At 41.6% G+C, this 15,386-nt stretch overlaps 1 protein-coding gene and 1 pseudogene across 1 annotated transcript; one reads left to right on the top strand and one right to left on the bottom strand.

The window, feature by feature from the left end:
* Positions 1-5,918: 5,918 nt before the first annotated feature.
* Positions 5,919-7,862, bottom strand: LOC119302939 (ervatamin-B-like). The gene is made up of 2 exons (XM_037579995.1): positions 7,299-7,862; positions 5,919-6,678 (listed from the first exon to the last, which is right to left on the bottom strand). The coding sequence occupies exons 1-2, from the start codon at positions 7,810-7,812 to the stop codon at positions 6,086-6,088; spliced, it is 1,107 nt and encodes a 368-aa protein (XP_037435892.1). The 5' UTR covers positions 7,813-7,862; the 3' UTR covers positions 5,919-6,085.
* A 2,991-nt stretch (positions 7,863-10,853) lies between these two features.
* Positions 10,854-12,120, top strand: LOC119300030 (annotated as a pseudogene).
* Positions 12,121-15,386: the final 3,266 nt, after the last annotated feature.

Genomic DNA, 15,386 nt, shown 5'->3' on the forward strand with positions numbered 1-15,386 from the left:
TTAGATCTCATGGCAATTTCATTTTCATGGATATGGCAAATTACTTAGGTCAACCATGGCATGTTTTTGCTCATGGAAGATTTAATCCCTAATCTGTAGCAAATTATGGTAGTTTTATTTTAGGTGCCATGATAATTTTATTATTTAGATGATGGAAAAAATTAAAATTGGACTATGGCAATTTCAATTTATGTACCATGGTAAATTTATTGTTTAGATCATGGCAATTTTATAATTTATACCATGGCAAAAATAATAATTCCGCCATGTTAGTTTAACTTTTGGTCATATGTAATTTTTTCCTATAAACAATGATAAATTTATTCATTTGAAATTGGTACTTTTATTACCAATAAATATTGGAGATATATTTCTTATAGTAAGGCAAGTAATTTTAACATAAGATTGCAATTCTTTTTCATATTACATATATTTTAATAATTACACCATGACAATTTTGGTAATAAGACAATGGTAGCTTCATTGTATGTAGCATGACAATCTTCTTACTTTCAATTTTACTAGCTAGGCCATGGTGGGATTTGTGTAGGTAGCATGGAAAATTTTATTTCCCGTGCACCACTCAATTTTTTGCCATGCTATGTAAAATAACTTCTTCATATACTATTATTAAAAAAAATTAACTTAACATGGCTATTCTTTTTTACGTGTTGTACCAAACCTTTCTTGTCATTTTCCCCAAAAGTTCCCATGTTTTTTTAGAGAGGAAACAAGGCAAATTCTAAATTTGTCTTCTTTTATGTTCAAAGAATTTTATTCCAAAAAATTGAAAAAAAAAACTTAGTGTTGTCCCAAGATTTGCCACGTGTGTTAGAGAAAAAAATATCATGTTTACTTTCTTTAATCTCGAAGTTCTAAATGTAGCCTTGTTAGCTTTTTTTTTGTTCAAAAAATCATATTGTCTTTTGGGTTTTGGATTAAAAAAATTAGTGCAAAAATAGGCAATCGGGCTATCTGGCCTTTTTTTTGTTCTGGACCATTGGATATGTGCTAGATGGGCCAGCAAAAATATCAACCATGGTATTTTATTTGATAATGATTTGGACTGGTTCCCACAACGACTATTCTTCATTCGATTGATCAGTCTTTCCAGCGAATGATCCGTTCGATCCGGCGCCTCCTAGATCGAACGTCATTTCAGTACTGGAATACCTTTTTTTAACTATTTTCCTTCTCTTTCCTTTTTAAACAAGTTTTAAAAATACAAATAGGTATTCTATTTTTTTATCAGACGTCTGACTTTGCCTCGATCGTGCGACTGGGAAGGCCATCGATCTGGATCATGACCAGATAGGTGAAGCCTAACATCCTCCTAAAAAGAAGACTTGCACTACTTATAATATAATTTAAAATAACTAGCGCACCCGGTTAGTTAATTCCTAGGTAAGAATGGGTCAAGTTTGTTATTGACTAGAACCAAATTGTCTGAACACTCTCACACACATAGACCAAAAAGAAAATATTATAACTTGTGTATAAAGTTCTTTCTAAAATGGTGATGTAATTTTAAAAAGATTGCTTACAAATTAAAAAAACACATGATCTACTTTTCTCATAAAAAATTTAGAACACGATGAACATTTCAAAAATCATGATAAAAATTTCAATACACAATAAAATATTTAAGATACAGGATATTTTAAATAATTCTAAAACTTTTTAAAAAATACACTATAAATATTTTTAAAATGCATTTTCAATATATTTTTAAGGCAAGCCTAATCTTTTTAATAAACTGTGAATATTTTATAAACAGTAAATATTTTTTAATACATAGTACATATTTTCTAAATACATAATGAATATTTTTTGAGCAACATGCTATTTTTAAATTCTGGATGATGGTTTTATTAATACACTGATCTCTTTTCAAATAAATAATGAATATTGTTATCCATACAGGATAAACCTTTTCAAAATATGCTATAGTCATTTTTAATACACTATAAATATTTTTAAATACATGGTGAATATTCTTAATACATGAGGCATATTAGAAAACTTATTATTATTATTAATTTGACAAAAATATAAAATGGATTAAATTTCGAAAAATGGTAAAGAAATACAAAAGGAAAGCAATGAAAAAGGATGAAAACAAAAATAAATAAAATTGAAATTAAAAGAATGTAAATAAGAAAGGAACAGAGCGACATGGAACAGCCGGATAATAGGAGAACTAGAAAAATCCGTGTGCAAGAAACTACGGGGTAACTATCTCTTGCTTCAATCGAGATAGAAGGTTCTCTCGCTTGATACGAGTACTAGGTGCTACAGTAACAGGTCGGCCCCTTTTTCGCACGCTGATATCCTTGTCGCTCAGTTCGCTTGTTCACTTCAGTTTTTTCTTTTTCAGTTTGTTTCTGTTTGTCTACGGTTTTCTTCGTTTCTTCATTTGTTTTTTCTTTCAGTTTTACGTTTTGGTTATACTTAATTTTTTTTTGTTTTTCACCGGTTTTCTTTGTTTTTTTTTTACTTTGTTGTACTTTAGCTTTCTTTGTTTCTTCACCTGTTATTTTGGATTTTCTTTTTGTCTTCGTTATACTTCGGTTTTCTTTTTTTCTTCACCAGCTTTCTTTGGTTTTCCATTTTTTTTCTTTTGTTCTTCGTTTTCTTTTAGATTTTTTCGTATCTTTCTGGTTTTTCATTGGTTTTCTTCATGTTCTTTGTTTCTTACTAGGTTTTTTCTGTTTTTAATTCTTTTTATAGTGGTTCCTTTGGTTTTTTTCTTTTTAATTCTTCTTTGGTGGTTTTCCTTGGGTTGTTTTCTGTTGAATTGCTATTTTATTCTTGGGTTTTCGTTGGATTCTTCATTTTTATTCTGTTTATATGGAAAAATGATGATCGTGTATTTTTTAAATGTTAAACATATATAAAAAAAGGTTCCTGTTGTACATAAAAAATGTACAACATGCGTTAAAAAAAGTAGACACCAAAAACATATATTTTAAAAAAGTAATTCTATGTTCAAAATATGTTAAACATATATAAAAATGTTTCGATGTATATGAGAAATTTAAATTGTGCTTTAATTTTTGCCATTAATTAAATGTTCCACATATGATCAATTTTGTTTTATACATGTGTAATATTTTTTGTATACCTGAACTACATTCTCTATATATATTTAATATATCTTAAATACATGATCAACATTCTTTTCATGCACATTGCATATTTTTTGTATACATTTGCCATATAGATTGGAACGTTGTTTCTATACATATTTAACATTTTTAAATGCTTTATCAAAAAAAAATATATACTTCAATAACATTTTTAAAATGATTGATTAAGTTTTATAAATACATGATCAAATTTCTTTGTTACATATTGTATATTTTTTGTATACATGAGAACCATTTTTTCTATACACATTTTAAATTTATGAAATGCTTGATTAATTTTTTGGAATACTTGATTAACATTTTAATCAAATGGTTAATTAACATTTTTTTAAATACGTGATCAACTTTTTCATACACATTGTATACCTTTTCTATACATGAGAAACATTTTTCCTGTAGACAGTAAACACATTTCAGATGCTTGATTAATATTTTCCTCGATAATTCCGTTATTGGGTTCTCCCACGCGGGGGCGCTTGCAGGTCATGCGCCCTTAGCAGCCATAGCCTGCGAGAAATAGATTTTGTGTAGTCTGTAGAGACAGGAGAATTACATGGGCATTTGTGGCAAGACATGGCCACATGAAGAATGACCTTACATGTTGGGCACTCAAATCCTCTAAAAGCCAAAAGCTCATACAAAAAATTGTCAAAATGTTGAATAAAAAACAATTAAAGCAAGATTCGTTCCGTTGTTGTAACTTCACACATGCTATTTTTAAACATTTTTCGTAGAAAGGCTAATAGGGTAGCGCATGAACTTGCTAAACATGTTGAGGGGTACCATAATATTGTTTGGTAGGGTGACCCTAGCATATTTACTTACTATTCTTTTGGATGTCGTAACTGCTATTCCCAAGTAATATAAATTATCATGATGAATTTTCCTTCAAAAACATCGCACTATCAAGTTTGGGAGTTACTTTATCTAGGCCTTTTGGGCCTTTTGTGTAGATATGGACATTCGAACCTTGTTTGGACGACGCGGCGGAGTGGCACAGCGAATAGTGCTATTAGGGGAGTGTTTGGACTCCCTCCGCTCCAGACTCAGCTCGCGGAGCTGGCGCAACTGCAGGGTTAAAATATTTGAGCTGGAAATTAGGTGCTCTCCAGATTCTTTAATTCCACGGAGCCAGTTGAAAGCCGAACATGCCCTAGGTTTGTGCTATAGTCATGGAAAATCCTATCTGCCGCTTGATTCGCACACAGCGAGCGATCAGCAAGCGACATTGGGAGGCCCAATTATAAGTAAAGAACACACTATTGTACCATCCGCTTTTGGGACGTTCTAGGAGGTTCTAGTTGTTTTTTTCTGGTTTTAGGAACATTCTAGAAGGTAAGGGAAGGTTCCTGTTCCAGTATTAAGACTTTTTCTTTTTCTTTTTTTCATGTTGCCTTTTTTCTTTTCCATTCGTTTTTGTGTTTTCCATTTTCCATTTTATTTTTTATTGTCTTTGTTTCATTTCTTCTTTCCTTTCCTTTTTTTATTTCATTTTGACTTTTACCTACAACAGATCTTCAGAACTTTTAAAAATTGTTCGCACTTTTGAAATTCGTTTTTTCTCTGAAATGTTCCTTTTTTGAAATTTTGTTCATAAATTCCAAAAAGACTAGAATTTTAATTTGTTTTTCTAGAAAAATGTTTGAAAATCAGAAAAATATAGAATTTCGATTTTAAAACATGTTTGCATTTTAATTTTGTTCACAAATTCATAAAATGTTTGTGAATTTCAAAAGATGTTCTCACTTTCAAAATTTGTTAGTAAATTAAAAAATTGTCCATGTTTCCAAAATTTGTTTGCAAAACAACGAATTGTTCTGAGGATCTCAAAAAATGTCCACCTTTGAATTTTTGTTCACAAATTTGAAAAATGTTCGAAAATTTACTTTCCAAATATGTTCACGAATAAAAAAAAGCCATAATTTCAAAAAAAAATCATCAATTCAGAAAAAAAATTCAGCGAATTTTTTAAAAAATGCATCTTGATAAATTTGTTCGTGATTTGAAAAGGAAATTGGATTATTAATTTGTTTTTGTTTTCTAAAAAATGTTAGCATTTTCAAAGTTTTATTCTTAATTTTAAAAAATGTTCTTCCTTTGAAATTTGTTTCTTTTAAAAAAATTGTTTGGGTTTCATGAAAAGTTCGATTTTTTATAAATATGTTCAGCAATTAGAAATATTTTGTGTTTTAAAAAATAGTTGCTGTTTTCAAAAAGAAAATCACAATTGTGGCTTATAGTTAATATACATGGGGCTGCCATTTTAGACACCTAATCAAAGTAATGATGGTGGCTAGCAACAGTGTCACTAGAAAGAAGACCTCGGTTCAATCCCTCGCACAGAGTTGTGCTTATGGGAATTTGTGCTGCGGGGGTTTAAATTTGCCGGTGTCGTTTAGTTCTTTAAGTACGCTGCCAATCTAATACTAAAACTTGCCTCACGTAGTGCTAGCACGGTGCGCAAGCTTCCGCTACTTGCAGGACGTGTGTTCGATTCCCAGTGCCCGCACGTTCCTTTTTCTTCTTTTTATCACGTCACTAACGCGTGCCACCCCGTGCACTGCAAATGGACCGGCCCAGGTGAGCGGCGTATAGGGGGTCCCTATAGTCATCTCAATCTCGCTGTACCACATGTAGCTTCTAAATTCCATAAAGTTTGCACCAGTCAGGCCCACACACAAAGTGACTTGACCTATTGGACAACCAAATCCACCAAAAAGCCTAAAAGCTCATAGAAAAATCATAAAAGTGCTGAATCCACATGAACAATTCAAGCAATTCCCATGTTTATTATTCACAAATGTTTGAATATACTCCCATTTTTACAAGCACGTATTAACTACCTTACAAGTATTGTACTTGTAACAACAAGTTGGCTAAGCTTTGGCCCCTGCTAGGGAAAGAACAATGAACCCACCACACCACACATGATCACATCACATGAACGGGAAAGATGGCCGGATGGCGATGCCGCAGATCCCCTCGGGCTTGTCTATGATGCCCTTCTTCATTCTGAGGTACCCACTATCCCCCCACTTCTCACCCCATGAGTTCTTCACGATCCAGTAACTCTCCCCAGTCACCTCGTCCTCCCCATACCCTACCACCGTGACGCCATGGTTCAGCCGCGTCCCACATGGACCATTGTACACGCCATTCCGGTAGTGCTGGAAGTTGGCTCCGCCAGCCTCGATCGACACCGCCACGGGCTGCATGACCACCGCGTTTGTCAACGATAGCTCGCTCCTCGTTGCCACACGTTGGAAGCCTGAGATGGAAGCGGCATGGTGCGAAAGCTTTGTGGTGTCACAAGTGTCGTCCTTTGCCGTGTATGGATAGTCTTCCTGGGAGGTGATGCCGCCGTTGGAGGTGATCCACTGCAGCGCACGATAGCTCACTCCACCATTGCAACCATGGTCCAACTTGTCGCAGTCCACCAGCTCTTGCTCTGAGAGCGAGGCAAGTTTCCCAGTCTGGATTTGGTAGACTCCTTCGACCACCGCTGCGGTGGAGAATGCCCAACACGATCCTGTCAAAGATAATGAATTTATAACACACACAAGAACTATGAGATAAAATTTGATAGCCGCTTATATTGTCCCTCAAATCATATGATCGACCATCACAAGGTTCAAACTTTGACAAAAAAAATTGATGGTCACCGTAATATATGTTTTAAAATTATAAGTGTATTTCAAATGGATTCAACTTTTCATTAAAAAACCCTTAAAATATGGTGATGTTATTCGAATCATTTCCAACAAAAATAAAAACCGGTCAGTTCGATAAGGTCTAAAAACCTTTTCTTTTTGAAATTTCAAACCCTGGACCCCACCGACAAGGAAATGCTTCTTTTTTTTTCTGCATATTAGGTGTGAATACATCCACAAGAGACCCCGCAAATTGGCCAACTGTCTAATACTATAATGCTCAGTTGACAATTAACAGTGTGTATGACAGTTAAGTAAGCAATTGTGTAATCCCTAATGATGAAGCAGCTAGCCAGGCAGCAGGAGCACATGCAAGCATGTGGATCGCAGACAGCCATGTGTTTACAGGGAGGAGGACACAATAATTGGAGACCAAGGGAAGAAATGAACGATGGATACGTGGATGGCGACGGCCCACCATCCACGTAGCGTAACGTACCGCACTGGCCTTGGTTCTTCACCGCCGTGACGGCGCCTCTCTTTCGCCAGTCAACGCTCGCCGGCGCGCCGGCCGACTCGTTCACGTACACCTGCTGCCGGCGGCCACCGGCGTCGATCGGGCCGGCGCGGGTGGTGATCATCATCATCGTCGCGTCGTCGTCGTCCGAGAGGGGCGGCGCCCGCGACGTGTACATGGCCATGAACTCGTCGCTGGTGAGGTCGGTGTAGGCGGTCTCGCCGAGCTCGTAGGTGAGCCCGGCGCCGGCGTCGTCGTTGGTGGCCTCGATGTAGCGCATGTTGTCGGCGTAGACGCGGAGGCGGTGGCGCTCTTCCTCCGGGGTGGAATAGGTCCGGTTGTGCTCCGCCTTCCATCGCCGGAATCGCTGCTCCATCGTCCGCGACGTCATCGGGTCAGTGTCCTCGGTGGCCGGGCGGGACGTGCCGGACGAGCCATGGAGGAAGACGGCCAGGAGGAGGAGGCATAGGGAGCGTTTGGAGAAGGAGGAAGCCATGGCCGTGACCACGACCGTATGAATGGTTGGTGGCTGCTTATCTGATGAACGATCCATCACGCTTATATAGAGGTACAACTGCGCAACGGTTTGATGGGTGGGTACAAGAATGTCAGTCGTGCCAGTCGTGTGCGGTCATCGAGTGTCTTTTTTTTTCACGCATTTGCTAAACATGAGGTACCTGAAAATTTTACTTGCGTCAAAAAGTCATTTTAGAGGACGGGTGCATTGAAATCCTATATTTTTATTAGTGCAAAATTGTTATTTTAAAGTTCCAAAAAATTTCTGAAAATAAATCAACATGTTTATATGGATGTATATTAAACATGTGCAAATTTTGATGTGCAAATAAGTAACCATGTGAGTTACATAAAAATGACTAAATCCTGATTTTGGAAAGATGAATAGTGCTTTTTATTATTTTTGTATAACTTACATGTTTACTTATTTCATCGACAAACTTTACACATACGTATGTAGTATACATCCATATGATCATGTAGCATTCTTTTTGGATTTTTTTTGGAACTTCAAATGTGATTTTTAAAGTATTTAAAATAAGATCCTCCAATACACGGGGTTCCAAAAATCCATCCACGCCAGTTCATAGCTAGCTTGGGAACACGCCGCGGGCCAACAGCTGTGTACAGTACTGAACAGTGTCAAGATAGTGTTTTCTAGCTACAGTCAACGAACAATCGATCGAGCAGCCACGCCCAATGCCATGGCCTCTGTAGCCTAGGGCCTGGCTACGCCACTGGGGTGGTAATCCGGCTGGCGGTAATCGGCGGCCTGGGACGCAAAACATCATGCGCAAGAAGAAGAAACTGAGTATTTGTTTTCAGATATCTGGTGAATAGGTCGCCCCTTTTTTCACAAGTGAGATCAGTGAGTGAGCTATTGCTTGCTTGAGAGATTTTTGCCGAACTAGCTACTGAATTGTCAATACTGCTAAGTTTTGTCATGTTTGTGCAGACTGAAAAACAGTTATCCTGAAATATGCCACACTCAAATCATCCCTATGTCCACCATAGAGGGCAACTATAGCAATTCCTTGTAGGTTAAAAGGTGAATGGATAATTACTAACACAGATCTATATAAACTAGAGGATACCCCGCGCGTTGCTGTGGTAATTGGCTGATAAAATTTTTGGCTGATAACATGAGAATCAAAATTAAAAATACTACTCCCTCCATCCCAGAATATAAGAGAGTTTAGTACAGACGCAAGCGCTCATATATACGCGCATACATTCACCCCTATGAACGCACACACGCACATCCTACCTCTATGAGCTCCTCCGAAAGGCTGAGACGGCATATCATCTTGAGAATACAAAAGAGTTTTTGACACTACACTAGTGTCAAAAACGTTATTATATTACGGGACCGAGGGAGTACATATGACTCATTGCATTTGATTATGTATGGTTGTAACAATATCTATTGAATATCATATTTAAATGGAAAACATTTTTCCATGCACGGTTGAATATTTGTGGTGAGTCTTTTTTCATGCATGATTGCATGTTGATATGGATCTTATCCTATTTATAATTATATAGTGAGATGGCATACTTGAATGTTTAGATATAAGTTAGTTGGGATGTCTCTCTTAGGCATATAGGAGTAAACATGATAAGGGGTGGCATGTAGTCCCTTCTCGTCGAAAAGAATAATACCGGACAACACATGGACCACAAGAAGCTAATGGGCTCCAATGCTCCATATGTGACAAAGCTAGATTCAGATATGAATACTATGTGGGCCTGCTTATGGCTCGAAAAAAAATATTGATGGGCCCTTGAAAATGAGTTACTCCCCTTGCATCATCGTTGTGACCTTTCTTTCAGCTTCTTTACTAAGACATGGAAGAACATTGCAATGCAAAAAGGTGGAGATAGAGGTGATGATTTTATAGTTCTTTGGTACTCCATCCGTCCCATAATATAAGAGCATTTTTGACACTAGGTTTATCAGGAATCTTTGATGTTTATGTTTTTTCTTGTTGCTTTGAGCTCTTTTTTTAGATAAATTACTATAGTCGAGTTGTTTTCCAAAATTAATGTGAAACATGATGACAAATCAAAAAAGAAAATTGTGTTTCTCTCTTTGCAAAAGTAAACAATGGACTCAACACTGTGACATCAAAACCCAAGAAAGTAAGTATAGATTCTAATTTACTTGACAACACAAATGCTATATTACAAAATTCGTATGAAATGTATAAGGATGTGCTGTAGAAATTCAAGCATTGCAGCACGATTGTACACCCCGATTCTTCTGGTAATTTTCCTTCTAAGTCGGCTCGTGGTATGTGTAAATTCATGGGTTTGGTATATTTCAAGCAATCAGAGGTCAAGTTATTTGTTTTCTTCTTCTTTGTTCACATAAACTTTTTCGAAATGTGTTCTTGGAAGACAGAACATTCTGAATGGTGGTCTAGTCACATTCCGGAAAATATTTTAAACTTCACGTAAACTTGATTATCATCTTTGTTCTTGGAAGACAGAACATTCTGAATGTGTTGCAAATATTTTCCGGAATGCATGAACCTATTCACGATTGATTGAACATATTTCCAAACAACATTTAAGGCCACATATTTTAACCCTTCGAAACCATTTTCGGAAATGCAGTGAATATTTAAATTGACGCACGTGCGCCAAAATCGTGTGAGGCTACCCCAGCCTGGTCGTCCACGTCCATGCCTCTCCTCGTGTTGGTGGTCTAGTCAACTTTGAGTGCGCACCCCTCGACACCGGCCAGCGTTCGTGGTCATCACGGATAACGTGACTCTGTGCAAATTAATCCGACATTTGAACGATGTGCTCCCGCCAGTTCTAGCGAAAATGGCTGACGTGTCCAACCGAGAGCATGTAGGGACGGACTCCTTGGCACGGCCGGACACGGTTTTACAGTCCGACATTGAACGTTCGTTCGTTCGTTCGCCTATATAAGCACATAGTAGTACTATGTACGTACGAACGTTGGTCGCCAACACCTCGCATCAAATAGTACTTACTACCCGCAGACGTACGATGGCAACCTCGCAGGCAAATTCCAGGACCAGGTCGTCGCACGGCGAACCGCCTCCGCCGCTGAACCAAGAGCTGAGCGTCGATGAGATCCTCGCGCCTGCCGGTGGCCGCAGCCGTGCGCTGCAGATCAGTCTGCCGGGCGTGGAATGCGGCCCTCGCCTCTGACCACTTCGTCGCCGCGCACGCTGCCCGAGCAGCCGCCGCGCGCCACCCCGAGATCGTCTTCTTCTCGCCGACAGAGAAGGGTGTCGCCACGTCCTTCTACGCTTGCTCGCTTCCCGAGGACGGAGACGCGCCGCCCGCCGCCGCCGCCCGCAAGCTGCTCAGCGTGGGCAACCTTGCCGGCGAGCACCTGGTGCTTACCGGCAAGCCGTGCCGTGGCCTGACGCTCGTCTTCGACGTTCAGTTGTCGGAGTACCATGTCTTGAACCTCTCCACCGGCGAGCATGTATCCCTGCCGCCGTGCGAGACGGCGGAGGAGCTAGCACCACCGGTGATTCCAAAGCTGATGCTGCTCAAACGGTTTCCTCTGGAGCTCTCCAGCACCGGCCTCGGCTTCGACCCGGCCACCGGCCAGCACAAGGTGGTCAGGCTCTTCAGGAACATCTTCGGGCAGCAGAAGTGCGAGGTGTGCTCGCTTACGGCGTCCGGCGAGTGGCGGTGGCGGCGCTGCGCCGGCGGTGACGCGCCGCCAAGATTCGCGTGCTATGTCGACGGCAGGCCTCCCGTGGCCCTCGACGGATCCCTCTACTGGCTGCTGCACCGGCGAAGCTGCGCCGACGACGGCACCGCCAGCTGGGACCCGCAGCACGACGCGCCCATCCTGTCGCTCTCCGTCGGCGCCGATCGGTTCGGGTGGATGCGCACGCCGCCGCGGCTGGCGTCACGCATCCGGCACCTCACCAACCTCGACGGCTCCCTCTGCGCCGTCGTCCACGACCGCCTCGTTTACGACGTGCTCCTGCTCGTCACGTGGAGTCCATCGTCGCCGTCGTGGTCTGCGCGCTGCCGCATCAACGTGGGCAGCCTGCCCCAGCCGATCCGGGACGAGCTCAGCGGGGAGCGGGAGATCGTCCCGCTGTGCAGTGTGAAGAAGAAGATCCTGCTGGCGACGAGCCGGCACAAGGTGTACGCCTACGACACGGAGCAAGGCGCCGCCGAGGAGGTGTTCGACATAAATAGCTTTGCCGCCACACAACAGCGAGTCACGGCTGTTCGTCAACATTGGCCTCCACGAGGAACACATCGGCCCGAAGTTGGCGGGTGACAACTGGCTACAGGTGAAGCGGGGACGAGGCATGGTGCTCGGCAAGCGGGAGCCGTCGTCGGCGTATCATCTGGAACATCGGGAGCAGGACGAGGACTTTCACAGGAAGAGAGAAGTGGTCATGCACCTTGCATTTCCATAGCTCCAACGTAGGGGTCTAACTTCCATCTAGCTTGTTGTTGGGAAACGTAGCAGAAATTTAAAATTTTCTACGCATCACCAAGATCAATCCATGGAGAAGTCTAGCAACGAGGTAAGGAGAGTGCATCTACATACCCTTGTAGATCGCTAAGCGGAAGCGTTCAATTGAACGGGGTTGATGGAGTCGTACTCGTCGTGATCCAAATCACCGATGATCCTAGTGCCGAACGAACGGCACCTTCGCGTTCAACACACGTACAGCCCGGTAACGTCTCCTACGCCTTGATCCAGCAAGGGGAGAAGGAGAGGTTGGGGAAGACTCCATCCAGCAGCAGCACGACGGCGTGGTGGTGGTGGAGGAGCGCGGGACTCCAGCAGGGCTTCACCAAGCACTACGAGAGACGAGGAGGGAGAGAGGTAGGGCTGCGCCAGGGAGAGGTCAAAACTCATGTGTTGACAGCCCCAAAGACCTCAACTATATGTAGGGGAGAGGGAGGGGCTGCGCCCCCTCTAGGGTTCCCACCCCAAGGGGTGCGGCAGCCCCAAAACCCATCTGGGCGGCGGCCAAGGGGGGGGGAGAGGGGAAACTTGCCCCCCAAGTAAGGTGGAGGCGCCCCCTCCCTAAACCCTAGGCGCCTTGGGCCCTGGTGGGGGCGCACCAGCCCACCTAGGGCTGGTCCCCTCCCACACTTGGCCCATGCTGCCCTCTGGGGCCGGTGGCCCCACTTGGTGGACCCCCGGACCCCTCCGGTGGTCCCGGTACACTACCGGTGATGCCCGGAACAATTCCGGTGGCCAAAACCATACTTCCTATATATCAATCTTTACCTCCGGACCATTCCGGAACTCCTCGTGACGTCCGGGATCTCATCCGAGACTCCGAACAACATTTGGTAACCGCATACATACTTTCCCTATAACCCTAGCGTCATCGAACCTTAAGTGTGCAGACCCTGCGGGTTCGGGAGTCATGCAGACATGACCGAGACAACTCTCCGGTCAATAACCAACAGTGGGATCTGGATACCCATGTTGGCTCCCACATGTTCCACGATGATCTCATCGGATGAACCACGATGTCTAGGACTTAATCAAGCCCGTATACAATTCCCTTTGTCTAGCGGTACGATACTTGCCCGAGATTCGATCGTCGGTATCCCGGTACCTTGTTCAATCTCGTTACCGGCAAGTCTCTTTACTCGTTCCATAACACATCATCCTGTGATCAACTCCTTGGTCACATTGTGCACATTGTGATGATGTCCTACCGAGTGGGCCCAGAGATACCTCTCCGTTTACACGGAGTGACAAATCCCAGTCTCGATTCGTGCCAACCCAACAGACACTTTCGGAGATACCTGTAGTGTACCTTTATAGCCACCCAGTTACGTTGTGACGTTTGGCACACCCAAAGCACTCCTACGGTATCTGGGAGTTGCACAATCTCATGGTCTAAGGAAATGATACTTGACACTAGACAAGCTTTAGCATACGAACTACACGATCTTGTGCTAGGCTTAGGATTGGGTCTTGTCCATCACATCATTCTCCTAATGATGTGATCCCGTTATCAACGACATCCAATGTCCATAGTCAGGAAACCATAACCATCTATTGATCAACGAGCTAGTCAACTAGAGGCTTACTAGGGACATGGTGTTGTCTATGTATCCACACATGTATCTGAGTTTCCTATCAACACAATTCTAGCATGGATAATAAACGATTATCATGAACAATGAAATATAATAACAATAACTAATTTATTATTGCCTCTAGGGCATATTTCCAACAGTCTCCCACTTGCACTAGAGTCAATAATCTAGTTCACATCGCTATGTGATTAACACTCACTGGTCACATCGCCATGTGACCAACATCCAAGAGTTTACTAGACTCAATAATCTAATTCACATCACTATTTGATTAACACTCAATGAGTTCTGGGTTTGATCATGTTATGCTTGTGAGAGAGGTTGTAGTCAATGGGTCTTGCCATATTCAGATCCCTATGTATTTCACAAAACTTTATGTCATATCGTAGATGCTGCTACCACGTTCCACTTGGAGCTATTCCAAACTATTGCTCCATTATACGTATCTGGTATCTCTACTCAGAGCTATCCGGATAGGTGTTAAGCTTGCATCGACATAACTCTTTATGTCGAACTCTTTATCACCTCCATAACCGAGAAACATTTCCTTATTTCTCTAAGGATAATTTTGACCGCTATCTGGTGGTCCAGTCCTAGATCACCTTTATACCCTCTTGCCAGACATGTGGCAAGGCACAAATCAAGTGCGATACTCAGCATGGCATACCGTATAGAGCCTATGACAAGAGCATAGGGGACGACCTTCGTCCTTCCTCTTTCTTCTGCCGTGGTCAAGCTTTGAGTCTTACTCAACTTCACACCTTACAACTCAGGTAAGAACCCCTTCTTTGACTGATCTATTTTGAACTCCTTCAAAAACATGTCAAGGTGTGCGTTCTTTGAAAGTATCATCAGCGTCTTGATCTATCTCTATAGATCTTGATGCCCAGTATGTAAGCAGCTTTATCCAGGTCTTCCTTTGAAAAAATACTCTTCAAACAACCATTTATGCTTTCCAGAAATTCTACATTATTTTGAATCAACAATATGTCATCCACATATGCTTATCAGAAATGTTGTAGTGCTCCCACTCACTTTCTTGTAAATACAAGTTTCTAACAAACATTATATAAACCTAAAAGCTTTGATCACTCCATCAAAGCATATATTCCGATTCCGAGATGCTTTCTCTAGTCCATAGAAGGATCGCTGGAGCCAGCATACCTTTTAGCATCCTTAGGATCGACAAAACCTTTTATTGTATCACATACAACTTTTTCTTACGAAAACTGGTAAGAAAACTTGCTTTGACATCCATATGTTAGATTTCATAATAAAAAAATACAGCTAATGCTAACATGATTCCGATGGACTTAAGCATCGCTATGGGTGAGAAATTCTCATCGTAGTCAACTCCTTGAACTTGTGAAAAGACTCTTTCCCACAAGTCGAGCTTCATAGACGGTAACATTACCGCCCACGTCCGTCTTCTTCTTAAAGATCCATTTATCTCAATGGCTTGCCGATCAT

Source organism: Triticum dicoccoides, chromosome 5A, assembly GCF_002162155.2.
Source record: "Triticum dicoccoides isolate Atlit2015 ecotype Zavitan chromosome 5A, WEW_v2.0, whole genome shotgun sequence".
In the NCBI taxonomy this organism is placed as follows: Eukaryota; Viridiplantae; Streptophyta; class Magnoliopsida; order Poales; family Poaceae; genus Triticum; species Triticum dicoccoides.

Bases quoted from the DNA above. Each gene is read 5' to 3' on its own strand.
- LOC119302939 (XM_037579995.1), bottom strand. From the start codon at position 7,812: ATGGCTTCCTCCTTCTCCAAACGCTCCCTATGCCTCCTCCTCCTGGCC. The intron at 6,679-7,298 runs GTACGTTACGCT...TATCTTTGACAG, and splicing joins GAAGAACCAAGGCCAGTGCG to GATCGTGTTGGGCATTCTCC.